At 38.5% G+C, this 14,518-nt stretch overlaps 1 protein-coding gene across 3 annotated transcripts in view; it reads left to right on the top strand.

The window, feature by feature from the left end:
- Nucleotides 1-3,138: 3,138 nt before the first annotated feature.
- Nucleotides 3,139-14,518, top strand: part of WDR33 (WD repeat domain 33) — a 52,077-nt gene continuing 40,697 nt past the window's right edge. For 2 of the 3 annotated variants that reach the window (XM_005425072.3, XM_031060331.1), the window contains exons 1-6: nucleotides 3,139-3,379; nucleotides 5,584-5,652; nucleotides 6,098-6,202; nucleotides 6,832-6,927; nucleotides 7,398-7,549; nucleotides 9,305-9,402. In XM_005425072.3, the coding sequence (XP_005425129.1) occupies nucleotides 3,176-3,379; nucleotides 5,584-5,652; nucleotides 6,098-6,202; nucleotides 6,832-6,927; nucleotides 7,398-7,549; nucleotides 9,305-9,402 (724 nt within the window). In that variant the 5' untranslated portion in view covers nucleotides 3,139-3,175. The remainder of the gene's footprint in view (nucleotides 3,380-5,583; nucleotides 5,653-6,097; nucleotides 6,203-6,831; nucleotides 6,928-7,397; nucleotides 7,550-9,304; nucleotides 9,403-14,518) is intronic. The other variant, XM_031060330.1, reaches the window with a different exon arrangement.

Raw genomic sequence — 14,518 nt, 5'->3', positions numbered from 1 at the left:
TACTACAGTTTGTCTTCTGGCAAGTGACAGAATTTGAGATGGGTTATGGGGGCCTTGAAGTGATTCCTGTGTGAGGAAGTTTGGATACCTTGTTTCAGGCATCCTGAATGTTGTCCTAGCTGTGTGTTCCGTGGGGGTCTGGAGACAATCAGACACATCGTGGGGTCTGGTTAGACCACCTGGATGCCTGGAATGGGGCAACTTCCAGGCAAATGAGCCTTCAGATGAAGATTTGTTTTTTGAAAGCTGTTCTCTGTCTCCCCCCCTTCATTCCAGTTACCACGTTGATCTAATAAGATGCTACGTCTGCCAAAGTTGTTACATTTCCTTACCTCACTCCTGGAAATGTGCTGGTTTAGTTTGAACTTGTTTGTCTTGACTAGAGAATAATTGTGATGGTTTTGGTGTGGGAGTTGTGTGGTGAGGAGCTGGGTGCTGGAGATCGCTTGTTTCAGAGCTGGCTGTCACACTTTGTTAGCATGGGGAGTGTAAGTCCTGAGTTTGCAGAGCTGCTCACTGCTCTGTGCCACCAAACTGCCTGAGACTTAAAGGACAGCCTGCTCCTAGTGGTTAGAAAGAATCTCTTTAAAAAAAATCAAACTCTGTGCTGCTTTAAACAGTCTCTTATATTCAGCATTTCTATCTTAGCTTTATTTTGCTACTTAAAAAGGGAAATGTTTTTGAACTAGTGGGATCAAAAAAGTGAGATAAAATTTTTAAATTGGCAGTGAAACAACTTTTCAGCTCTTTCAAATTGAGGATACAAGTATTTTGACTATGTAGGAAAGCACATTCATTAATTTACAAGCAGATTATGTAGTCTTTTTTAAAGAAATCTGCAATTTCCTTTTTTTATTACGTGCAGTTTGCTTCTGTGTAAACACTTAACCCTTTATGCAAAGGACAGTTTCTAGGTGTTTTTGAATTCCCTTTATGGCAGTGCTAGTTTCTTTTGGTCAAAATGTTTTCCAAAGTGAGTTTAGGATGTGGGGGAGAACGTGTTCAAAATGATGTTTGAGCTTTCATTGGTTCAGCATGAGAGAGTGCTTAGTCTGAAGTTAGTATACACTTTAAAGACTGTGTATTGTAGCTTTCAGCTCTGAAGGAGTTGCTGTGATCTCACCACTTAAGGATTTCTTAGACTGAAAAATGAGGTTTTACACTCATTTCCCTCTGTCAGAAAATTTCAGTATTCAAAATTTTTCTCCCTGTCCCTCACATTTTCTTAACATTCTCAGTGAGTCTTAGTTATATTTACGAAACCTTGTTAAATGTGTGATTCATTTATTTTGCAATCATGGCATTGAAAATATACCTAAAGGTAGAATGTGATCTGTGGTCCAGGGGAGATGCTGCAGTGGGATTTTTATCATGCTCTGTGGGAAATGAATATGTAGAGAAGTCTTACTTCCAGAAATGCCTGTGTTATAAATGATCAGCCAGAAATCCAAATTAATAAATGCGAAAGATTTGATTTTTGCAACCAAAATAGGGTCCTCAAAACCGACAGCCAAAGAGAGAGCATCAAGCCTGGGGTCAGCACTGAGTGAACACAGATCCGATCTCTATCACATCAGAGCCCCCTCTGTTCACCAATGCCGTTTCCAGCAGGGCTGTTTTATACAGATTTTTATGCCTGAGGCAGAGATGCCCCGATTTCCTTTGTAACCCCACATATGTGTGAGAGTTTCTTTCACTGTGCAGGGCTGGACAATCGCTGTTTCCTGAGTAGTGGCAGGCCCTGATCATGTCAGGAGAAGTTGCATATTCCGATGTATCTTCTTGGCTTTGGTTATCTTGATTGATGGTGTCTATCAAGGATGATCACCCTTGGGTGTTCCCTGGTGGCTCCGGAGGAAGCCCATCTCTGTGCTGGCCACGTTCTTTCATTTCTAAACGAAGCTTTGTTCTCCTGCTGCCTTCAGGAGTTTCGTAATTCCAGAGTAGTTATCTGTCTCTGGGCTGCTTGTGGTCAGAAGCTTGCTGGATTTTATAATTTTTATAGTGTGAAAAACACCAATCACATGTTTTTTTAAAAATTGAAAAATTTAATAGTAATAAAATGGTTTTAAAAATAGTAATACAATTAGAGTAATAATAATTTGGACAATATGAGACAATAGAACCAGAGAGTTATGGGTGTCCAGGTACCTTTTTCTGGGCAGCACAAGCCCTAAAAAGGACACACATTAACAGAGGATTAACCCTTAAAAACAATAACCTGTTGAATATTCGTACACTTCATACATGATGCATAAACTCCATTCAAATAAAGGATTCTGTCTGGTCATCGTCAGCTTCTTCCTCTGAATCCTAACGTTCCTTCGAGGCAGGAAGAAGTTTGTTTTTTCTGATAAGAGGGCAATAAATTCTTTTTCCCTGAAAGATTCAGGTGTCCTGTGGCTGCTATTTCACTGCAAGTCCTTTCTTTAAAAAAAGTATCCTACACAGCATAGTTTCTGTCACAAACATGTTTTCTTTTCTTAGGATTCCTTTCCTTAGGATTTTTTCTCCTGAGAAGCTGAGAGGCCTCAGGAACAAAATGTAAGCAATGGTTATCTGCTGCTGTGGAATGCAACAGGTGCATCTGTGATTGGTCTCATGTGGTTGTTTCTAATTAATGGCCAATCACAGTCCAGCTATCCAGATTGTCTCAGTCAGTCACAAGCCTTTGTTATCATTCCTTTCCTTTCCTTGCTAGCCTTTTGATTAAATCCTTTCTTCTATTCTTATAGTATAGTTTTAACTTAATATATATCATAAAATAATAAATCAAGCCTTCTGAAACATGGAGTCAGATCCTCGTCTCTTCCTTCGTCCTGGGAGCCCTTCGAACACCACCACAATTGGCCTGTTGCATTCCACAGCAGCAGATAATCATTGTTTACAGTTTGTTCCTGAGGCCTCTCAGCTTCTCAGGAGGAAAAAATCCTAAGGAAAGGATTTTACATGGAAAGATGTCTGTGACAGTAGTTAATGAAAACAACAGGTGATTACAACAACAAACAGTTAGAACTCCACCTTGGCAGCAACTAGCCCAGCCTGTGAACTCTGCAATGTTTTTTAAAAATGGGCAACTTTTCTACTCATTACAATACATTCTCCCCTTAAGCATGAATTATTTGCTAACATATCTTACACCTGTCCCTCTGCAGCCTTCCAGCAGGCCGCAGCCATGGCCACGGAGATCGGCTCCCCGCCGCGCTTCTTCCACATGCCGCGCTTCCAGCACCAGGCGCCGCGGCAGCTCTTCTACAAGCGGCCCGACTTCGCCCAGCAGCAGGCCATGCAGCAGCTCACCTTCGACGGGAAACGCATGAGGAAAGCTGTCAACAGAAAGACCATAGACTACAACCCTTCTGTCATCAAATATCTGGAGGTCAGTTAAGGGATTTTTGGGTTTTGGTTAGAAATTTTTTTTTTTTCTTCTTGATATTTGGGATTGTGCTTTTCAGTTTCTGCAGAGCAGTCTGAAATACTGGGAGAGCTACTGCTGCATTTTTAAGCAAAATTCCAAATGCTTGTGAATTTGTTAAAATTATAATAATATAAATAAAAATAAAATGAAATAGGGATGTTGGGCGTTGGCAATAAAACTGCAAGCGTTCTGTATTTTGTGTAAATACCAACTTTTACATTTTGTCTTGAAATTCCAAGTTGGTGTACTGTTGAATATCTTGTGTAATGTTCTGGCTTTTTGTTATAGTAGGTTTCTTGAGCTAGGTCTAATAAGCTCTTGGAGGTCTGTAAAACACTCAAGATAGCTCAGCTACTCTTGGAAGCATAAAATTTAGCAGGTTGGCTTCTGTTGCAGTGTTGGAAACAAAAAGGTTTAATAAAAGGCAAAATAACAGAGAAAAACCAAGCTAGGTACCAGAGGTCCTCCTGCCCCTGGTAACACGCCTCACAAAAGCAATTAGGTTCTTTGTTCACTTCTTTTTCTAGTAAATTGTCCAGGCAGGACTTTTTGGCTTCTGTCCAATTAACTGTTCTTAAGTTTGAGGTGAAGTACCCTAGGCCTATGAGGGGGCTTTTTCACCTAATCAAGGAGAGAAACTTCTGGGCTTCTTTCCTTTTTGAGGGGAAAAAGGACAGTTTTGTCTCTCCATCAACAAGGGGCACACTCCTATAGCTTTTCATAAAAAACTGATTATAAGTAATGTAGTCGTTCTTATTTTTGTTTTGAAATACAAATTTCCCAAAATGGAAGATGAACCATTACCTCTTCTCCTCCAAAATCAGGGCACTAGAAATGTTTTCTCATCATTTTACTAAATAGCTCTTCAGCTTGAAGTGTGGCTTCTGAAAGTCATTTCTATACTTAAGAAATAGAGAAAAACTAAGAAGGAGAGTTAAGAAATAGAGAAAAACTTAAACATTAGGTTTCATTGAAGAAATGTTTCTGTAAAAATGCTTATTTAGCTCACCTGATGGGATAGCATTATTTAAGAAATACAATTTTCTCATCCAAGATTAACTCTAGGAGTACTGGACTTTACCCTGAAAGAAATAGAATGAAATCTAAATACTGGCATTGTTACAGCTGCAAGAGCAACATTGCAAAAATGTGATGAAATTAATTCCATCTACTGTGGTTATGCATGGTTATGGCTTGTAGGTGTTAACAGTTAAAAGGTTTTTATAATAATTAATACATTATCAGAGATCTGTTTGAACATCAAATATTTTAAACACATTCTTATGTTTTAGGAATGCCCCAAAAGAGATTCTATTAGTAGTGGGCTCTTCTAAAAAACATTTTTGAAGTCCAGGAACTTTTTACTGTGGCAGGAATAAGCACCTCAAAATTCTGTTAATAAAACATAAACAACATACAAAAAAATCTGATCTCAATCTGCTGGCTTCAGTACTATTGTTTTAATTTAATGTGGTTCTAGAAAAAAATAACTAACCAAGAAAATGTGTAATTTGCTCTTGGCTTAGGAAGTTGTAGCAAACTGTAGTGGTTCATGCTGGGAATGTTTTGCCTAGAATTGTAACTTGTTTCCAATATGTGCACAGATCCAAATTGCTAGGGTCTGTGGCACAAAACCAAAATAAATAATTTAATTCTAAATTCATGAGAAGTGTTTTTGAAGAGGTTTTGTTTGACAACTCAGAAAACTTAAGTAATTGAAGGTCTTATCCCTTGACCTTCTAAGTTTTGGCCTTTTGAAGGCGTTGTCTTTATGCTGGCACTGCAGAAGGTCCCTTTTGTGGCTCGTGCTGCTGTGTGGATTTCATGGGGAGTTCATCAGCACAGCTCCTAATGGTGTAAATATCAAGCTTTGACTCTGGGCAGCAGAGTACCACAATAATGTTCCTTGTTACATAGGACTGCTGCTTTCCTGGAGTTGCTTCAATCCGAAGAAATTAACACTTTAAACATTCCTGACTCCTTTTCTTACAGAATATAAACTCCACATGTTCCTTTTCCTGAGTCCACAGTCTTAACACAGTTCATTGTAAAATCCTTGGAGCACTTCAGAATTTCCTAATCAGGATCTCCATGTGTTTCTTATTTTCTGTTATTTAACAAGGAAATGCTCTGTTATGAACTAGGAGTTGTTTTCTTCTTTCCAGAATAGAGTGTGGCAGAGAGACCAACGAGATATGCGAGCAATCCAGCCCGATGCAGGATATTACAATGATGTAAGTAAAATTCTGCTGTTCACTGATAAAGTTGTGCAAATAAAATTTGTCCAGAAAATAGGAATGATTCTGCATGTCAGCTGAGGTTATTTTTTTTATCTGCAAAAAGCCTTAAATCAGTGAAGGGTGTCTTCACTCTACGTTATTTTGTTCTGTTGGAATCCATGTCCACAAAGGGACCTTAAACATGGACAGGCTTTTAATTTCTGTGCATAAGAACTTTCATCATGCACTGAGGTTGCAAAGCTGCTCTTGAAGATGCTGTTTCTGGATGTTTGTGTTTTTAAATCATACAGACTTTGAAACACTTCTACCAACTTACTTCTGATAATATCCCTGCAAATGACCACCTTGCTTTTCCAGAAATGGGTGTTCAGAATGTGTTCTTTTCTTGAAGTTTCTGATTTCAATGTCGTCAGTAAATCTTTTCTTTCTTCTCTTACAGTTGGTCCCTCCTATAGGAATGCTGAACAACCCTATGAATGCTGTGACAACAAAATTTGTTCGGACATCTACTAATAAAGTGAAATGCCCAGTGTTTGTTGTCAGGGTGAGTACAGTGTTGGAATTACTTTGTTGTGTTGTCTTAATTTAAATTAGACTGATTCTTAACTGAACTATGGCAGTTAAAGCATCTTTAAATAAAAACAGCATGTGTAGTGTATGAACTACTTCTGTGTCCAGTCTTTCTATGGAGAGCTTTAGGAAAATAAATAGGAAAGTCTTGAGTACACAAGAGTTCTTACTCTGAGTTTAGGGTGCAATTCCTACCTTCCTTATTACATTTCAGACACCTGACATGTCTTGACTCAAAAGAAAGGAAATTTGGTCTCTGTGCTGTTGGAGTCTCATAGCAGCTTTTAACAACTTTTCCAAGATGTCACAAGTATTGTTTAGTATGGATATTATGTGCTAGAAATGCATTGGTGCCAATAAGCTGTTTCATCTTTAAAACTAGAGTTTTTCATTGTTTTTACAGTGGGCTTTGTCCTGTTGTTACTGAAGTCAAAAGTCCTCTTGCACAGTTCCGCATTTTTGCCTTCTCACATCCTCTAGAAAGTCATTAAGTAGCTTCCATTTCCACAGAGTCCCTGAAGAAGCTCATTATTTATTTGGAGAATTGTGAAGAAATATTGGAATGTTATATTTGCACAGTTTAGTTAAATGTTTCTTTTGCAGTGGACTCCTGAGGGGAGACGCTTGGTCACTGGTGCATCTAGTGGGGAGTTCACTTTATGGAATGGACTGACTTTCAATTTTGAAACAATATTGCAGGTAAAGTAATCTGTCAAGATTTCTTTGTATTTCCTTGAGGTCTTGGAGCATGTTTTAGGAACGCATCTTCACCCTGTTCATCACGGGTCTGTGGTCTGAGTGGTGATGGGAGCCTTAGAGGTCTTCTATCCTGTTGTGATCCCATGTCAGGCCATGGCTACAGGCAATTAATTTAATGCTTCTCATTCCACCTCCATCTTCTATATTAACTGTTCTCGAGAATGTACTAGGAGTATTTGTAATAATAAAGAAACGCTTTGGAAACAAAGTGCAAATACTCTTATTATTTAGAAGACCATTGTATACAGAGTAAGGGATTTTCCCCCCCAACATCTTGAATGTAATTAGATCATCATTGTTCTCGTTTCCTCATTGCAGCTGTTAAGTCGGAACTTTAGTAACTTCAGTGTTTGTGTGGATCAGAGAGTACTGGAATGTGTTTGCTAGAAGTTCTGTTTCTGAATTTGCAGGCTCACGACAGCCCTGTAAGGGCTATGACTTGGTCACACAATGATATGTGGATGCTGACAGCAGACCACGGGGGATATGTGAAATACTGGCAGTCCAACATGAACAACGTCAAGATGTTCCAGGCACATAAGGAGGCGATTAGAGAGGCCAGGTTTATACACAATATACCATTTTCTGTAGTACCTATTGCCATGATTAGACTGTTCTCTAAGTGTATTCTGGGTGCAGAAATGCATGGGTTCTGTCAGATTCTGGGAAACTTCCTGCACCACATAAACACAGTATTTCCTTTTGTTTCCACATTCTCACCGTTTTGCTGGCACCTTTCTGAATTAGTATTGTCCCAGTATCCGCCTCTGCAATATGTTAGAGATGTATTTGTCTGCCGCATTTTGCACTGGTATTCTTTTCATTTTTATATGGTGACGATGTGTATCAGTTATTCCTTTTTATTCTCACTGTGTAAGACAACAATTTCATTCCAAATAAAGAATTCAGTCTTTAATAATCTAACTGAATAAAATATAAAGCCTTCAGAAATAAAACACCTGCATAGTTCTCACAAAATAATAAAACACTAAATAAAGTGAAGAACTGCTTGGCTTGGTGAAGCCAAGACTTCCAGTAATACTAAATACCCACGCAGACTGCCACATACAGAAGTCTAATGTTAATACTGAATGGGTTCTTCAAGCTTGAAACTGTAAGAAAGCCATTGAAAAGAAGATTGTAGTATATTCTCTTGGTTCAGTGTTGATGCCTCAGTTGTGCAAATGTCTATATAAAAATCAAATCCAAAGTGATACTTATCAGTAAGATGTAAATGAAGGGTGTTTCTAGAGCAAACCTACATATAATTTTTAGTAAATGTTTTTAAAGTAAGCCTGAAGAGAAGCTGCAGATCCCAAATGGCGCTAAACCAGTGTTTCTTTGGGTTCAGGTGCTGGCCCATGGTGATAAAGGTTCACTGCCACAAACTCACTTTCCACTAAAGTCACCATTTTTCTTGGTAGGGTGCAGCATTTTCTGCCTGAGTTTGGTTATGAGAAGTGCTTACTTTGGATTCAGTTACTGTCTGACTATCATGGCCATGCACTGAATTTCTCTACTGCTTTAGGCCCTTTCTTGATCATAAAGAACTAGGGTTTCACAAGGGCTCCCTTGTGGTCTTTCACTGCACCAGAAGGAAAGCTAAGTGCCTGTCAGTTGTTGGAGGTGTCCTGGCCCTATTCACATGGTTAAATAACTCCTTGCTTTTCCAGTGACTTTCATCAATCAATGTTAACTGCTGAACCTGGAAGCTGCTTACATATCTGTAGGATTCTTTTCATGTTGTTGGTGGGGTGTAATAAGAGGGGGTGTTTCCAAATTGCTCTTTTAAGTGTTTGTTTTGTATAGGTTTTATTCCCCCAACAGTTAAACCAAGTGGCATTTTCCTGTAACCAGCTTTCCCTTATGTTTTGCTTCTCTGCTGCAAAGCACCTGTGGCTGAAGAGGAGTTTTTTCCTAAGAACTGTTCTCCTGTGCTTCTATGCAGTGTCACTTTCTTGTGGTATTACCAAACATGAAAATCTAGGCTGACAGTTACCAAACCATATTGATGTTGCTTCTCATCCTGCAGAGAAGTCACTTCTGTGTGCAGTCACAGATAGGAAGGTGCTAAGAATAAATGATAGATTTTTTCCTCATTTGACAGGGGACTGCAGTGCAATAATAATCCTATGCTGAGTTCATGTCTTGTGGTGAAGTGCCGTTTGGCAGGCACTGTATTCACTTAGAGGTGCCTATGTTCAAATGCCTCCTTCAGTGTATAACACATTACAGTATAATTTTGCCCTGTCTGAGAAGCATAGATAATCTGTTAAATGCTGACTTCTTTCCCCTGCTGTGTGTCTTCATGTAACAGTTTCTCACCCACGGATAATAAATTTGCTACATGCTCTGACGACGGCACTGTTAGAATCTGGGACTTTCTACGTTGCCATGAGGAGAGAATTCTTCGAGGTATGTGTACCAAAAGTACTGATTGGGGTATTTCAAGAGGGGGAAAACTTTTTTTTTTTAAACTAGATGTTCACAATACAGAAGTATCAGCTTGTCTACAATTTTTTTTCTTAATGCTCCAAACAAGTTTTTGTTTGGCTGCTATAGGTACTTTATATTCAGAGAGGCTGCAGTTCACAAGGGCATTACACTGGTTACTCTCCACTTGAGCTCTAAACAATGGAGGTGGATAGAAGGACATTTTTACTCCTCCTAATTAAGTAGAAACAGCTGTTTCTGGATCAGGAATACATTTATCTTTCTCCAAAGCTTAATCTTTGTGGCTGCTGTTATTTCAGAACGTGCATCTTCATGCAGAGGATTCCATTCTTTTCAGGGGCATACCTTTCATTCTGATTTCTTCAGAGGCAAGGTGGTTATTTCTCATTCCTTAAGAGGAAGAGAGTATTTAAGTAGAGAAAACAGGTACATTTTAATCACATCATTTATAGCACAGGCAGATAATCCTAGGTATGGTTAAAGTTTCTGTCCAACATCTCTGTACGCTAAATTCTGGTGCCTTTCTACTGGCCTTCTTAAGCCTTTCTCGTTCTTTTTCTGCAGTCCTAATGAGCAGTAACAGTAGCTTCTGGCAGGTATTCCTTTTTTGCAATGATGTCCAAGGTACATAACTTAATAAGAGAATATATTAAAAGGCTGTTATGAGACTGAGGGCTGTAGATTTGCAGATAATCTGCAAAGAAGGTATGTAATAAAAACATGGGCTTTCAGTTCTAGATGTGTGAGCTTGTTCAGTGGTTTCCTAAATTAAGGGATTTTTTTTCCTAAATCTTGCCTCCAACTTGGACCTGTGTTCCATATTTTACAAAATAGAGCTCTTCCTGTTTCATTTGACTGTTCAGGTCTCCTCTTTTTTTACAAGCATGTTACTTTCAAACACCGCTACTTTGCAAAGACATTGAGCTTCAGCATTATTTCAGTGATGATATTTTAACAGCATGTGTCCATAGACATTATGGTAGGTGTGTTCTTTGCAGGCAAACAAATTTCTAGGTTATATACTTTACACCTGTTACTCTGGAAGGCCTCAAACAGATTAAGGACTGTTCTGCTTGATGCTTTACAAAGAAATCTTTCTGCCCTAAACATATCCTGTACCCTCCTCCAGGTATGTACTAACCATGTGGAGGAAATAGGGATTGCCTCTGTGCAGAGTTGTCAAGGTTATAAAAATCCCTCCACTTCTGTGTTCTTTCAGTGTTCTGTGTAAAGTAGAAGGAGAAAAACATTTAATTTAGGCTATAGAGAGCAGATCTTACACTACATTTTCTTCTGTTATCTTGTGTATGTTAACATTTGATTGAGTAGATCTCAGATAGAATTATCCTATAGTTTCTTAATTTATACACCTCAATATTCAATTTTTAGTTTGCACATAATTCTATAAAGAGACCATTTGCTTCTACTTATATCATCTAACCACAATACACTTCACTATTCATATAAGTTGAAAGTGGTTTGAAAACTTTACCATCTTTGGATAAAATTGAACAGGGGAGATTATTCCTTGTTTCTACTGTCAGATTAAAAAAAAAATACCAACCCCCAACCTAAACTCAAAGAACAACGGCAAAAACATCCCCCAGACCACAGCAAAATAATACCCAAACTCCTGATTGTTGGGAGGATGTCTCTGCAAATCTACAGGTTTGATTGGGCTTTAGTCTCTAGGACTGGTTTTAAATATGGTCAGAAGAGTTATTTGAAAGAGCTGATGGGTAACATCATTTTCTTGGTAGAAAATACCAAGCTTTCACTCTTTTATTTGGAGGTTAGTGCCTTATGGCTTTAGGGTATTGATCTTCAGCTTTGGCTTCTCCATGAGCATTCTGCTTTTACATGGTTAGAAGTGTGACCTGTAATACTTTGCTGAGTACAGCCTTCCAACCAATTGTGTAACTGCTCGTGCCATTGCCATGCAGTTAGTGATCTGTAAATTAAAATTTTGGTGCCACTCTGTCAAAGGGATTTTATGTACATTGTTTAGATCAAATACAATGCTGGGAAATTATTTTTATTTCCTCCTTTCACACATCATACAGCTATTCTGGATAATATTGGTGCTGTGAAGTTGAAGGAGTTCTGAAGTGTCCTTTAGGTCCAAAGTTTCACTTCACATGCTGAGGTGTTCTTCAAGTTGTCACACAGAATTATAAAAGTCAGATATATTAATTAAAAAGATCAGCACTCACAGGGGGATAATATGTCAATATGTTGTTGTTCTGAATGATTTTTCAACAACAAATTAAGGAACATATTTTGAAAAACAGATTTAAAGGTTCTAATGGTAAGGAGTGCTTTTAAAGCAATTCTGTAAGAGAGCATTAAAGTTACTGGGATAAGCTTTGCTGATATAAAAAAGACAAAATTCCATAGACTTCTTGCAGGTGCTTTTGCTTGCACTAGAGCAAACTCATGTTTATTCCTATTGTTTATTGAAATGGTTCCCTTAAAAGTGGCCTGAAGCAATTCTAAACTTACCTTCTGAAGAGTATTGGAAAAACAATGGAAGTGGTAAATTACATAAGATGAATTTTTAAGGTTTCCCTGCAGTTCTTTCAGCTGTCTGGAATGGGCTCTGCATTTTCCCAGTAGTTTAACCTGTAAATACATGAGCTGCATGAGATACACTTAGTAACTGTGTCCACTTCCCTTTAATTCCTCAAAGTAAGGTGAACAGGACACCCTCCAGGGTTCTTCATGGGTTGTGCCAGAGGTTCTGAGTCTCATTTCTTCCATCTCCAAATCCCTTTTTGCTGGCCAGTTTTTCACTGCCTAATTTGCTTTGGCTGTTGTTTGTACCCCCACAGCTTTCCAGGGCACAGCAGGGGCAGTTTGGGCATTTTGTTAGCAGTACATGCAGATTTATCAAGCTCCTTCTAATACCCTAAAGAAATAAATAGGATTAAATTCTTGTTTTCTTGGAGAACCATCTTTAAATAATTCAAATTATCTTGGAAGAACTTGTGGGTGGAGGAAATAGCTTTGAGTGTCATTGCTTCCCCACAGCCCAGGCACTGCCTGGCTTTTCTTTGAGGTAGAGCTGCTGTGGTCCTGATTTTGTACCAGCTGCTTTTACCTCTGTCAATTTCTGTCATTTCACCATCTTGATGATGGTAGTGAGTGCAGTTTAGTGCACTTACTTAAATACATAGGTAGGAACTTTACTGATGTTTAAAAAATGTTCTTTTAAAAATAAGACATGGAAAACAGGCTATAGTGTAGCAACAGTTTATTTTCATGACAATAAGTTGTTCTTCTGAAAGGCATTTCCAATAAAATTGTCTCAGATCTTTTGTCCAAGCTGTTGCAATGAAGTTAATGCTGGGAACATTTCTGTAAGAATATACACGTGGATGGCTTTTAATAATGCTAAAAACATTGAGTGGAAAACTGTATGCAATAGAAAATTCATGTCCCTTTGTTTATATGAGAAATTAATGCTATTGCTGATTTTTACTGGTGGCAGTGACGTTCTGAGTAGTGTGTCTGTGCTGATGTATCCCTGGGAATATTTTGGGTAGGTCATTAATAAACACGTGATTCCTTAATTATTCCCAGCATGACGTTGTGGGCTGGGAGGCTGCAAACAGATTTTGGATTTCTCAGTTCCCTTCTCCTTCCTTCTCCTTCCTCTCACAGAATCCAGTAGAAGTGAGAGCTTGGGAAGACTGTAATGTTTTCATTTTGGAGTGTAGATGAGCTCTGAATTCCCAGGATTTCAGAGTTACCTGCCTTAAGTAGTTCTTTTGGGGAGGATGACTGCACCCAGCTGTCTGAAGGATGGCATAACCCATGCTTTTTAAAATACTTTGTAGATATGTTCTTCTATTTTCTGTCTCTAAAATAGGGTGATACATTAAACAATCTTTCAGCCAGTGTGGTAGACTTGACAAAAGATTTGCCTTAACCTAATTCAAACAATTAAAGGCAATCAAGATTTCATTGCATTCTGCCTGGATTTGAAATGTGCAGTTTGTAACCACATCTAATTTTTAACACTATCACCTACAAAATAACCCGTGAGTCTGTGCCTGCAGAAGTCACAGCAGTTGTGGTAAACAGACTTTTCATCTGCTCACAGGTTCTGCAAAAATGTTTCCACCTCTCTTCATACTGAAATAAGAGGGATTTATTCCTTCCTTCTCTTCCATTTCTCAGTCTTTATTAACAAATAATACACCATGAAGCCTCTTAAGCTGTTTCAATCTATTGTATGGTTTGTATTCTCTGCACTTTCTCCCTGAAAGTGGAGGATCTCTTCAGTGGTTTTTTCCTCAGTCAAATAGCAAATCCTGAACTTAATTTAGACATGAGTTCCATAGGTAAAAGGAACCTGAGGAGCAGAGCTACATCTTCAGCTTGGTCCCTCACTTAGGAACATGCATTATTATCCAGCTCTTAGCCTTGAAGCAAGTAACTTCTAAAACTGTTTCCTTTTCTTGGACTATAATTGAACTCTGCATTGGGTAATTTTAAAGAAAAAAACCCCAACACTTCTGTTTCCAACTTTATTACCTTTATATGAGGTTTTTCTTTTTTTTTGCCCTTGTCTCAACAAAGAGAGAAAACTCAGTAAATTCCAGAAATGCATGTATGTCAACACCATGTTTCTTGTAAGGAGACCTATTTTTTAAACCTTCTGGGGTTTTTTGTGGGGATTGCTTCTTTAGACTGTAGGGATTTCATTTATATTTGAAACATCTTCTAGTGTAGGTACATCCTTGCATGAATATTAGAAAGTTTTTACTCAGAACAGAAGGTCAGGATGAAATGAGACCTGACTGATAGTGGCACCAACCATATCAATCTAGAGAAGGCAAGTCCTTGAACTTTTGGACTTAAAAAGATGATCTGTTTTGGAATGCTGGTATTGGACCAGCTCACCTCTTTGTTGGTGGGTTTTTTGTTTGCCAGCTGGTGTTGCAGGTCTCTGATCTTCATCAGTCTGTTGCCGAAGCTGTGCTGGGGCTGGGGGAGAGAGGTGTTGGCAGCTAAATCAGTTGAGGATCAGCAAATAGCTGTGCTTTTCATGTACATTAGGCACAAGAAATGT

Source organism: Geospiza fortis, unplaced genomic scaffold (assembly GCF_000277835.1).
Source record: "Geospiza fortis unplaced genomic scaffold, GeoFor_1.0 scaffold118, whole genome shotgun sequence".
Taxonomy (NCBI): Eukaryota; Metazoa; Chordata; class Aves; order Passeriformes; family Thraupidae; genus Geospiza; species Geospiza fortis.
Note: the sequence above shows the minus strand (reverse complement) of the source record. Positions and strands in the feature narration are given on the sequence as shown.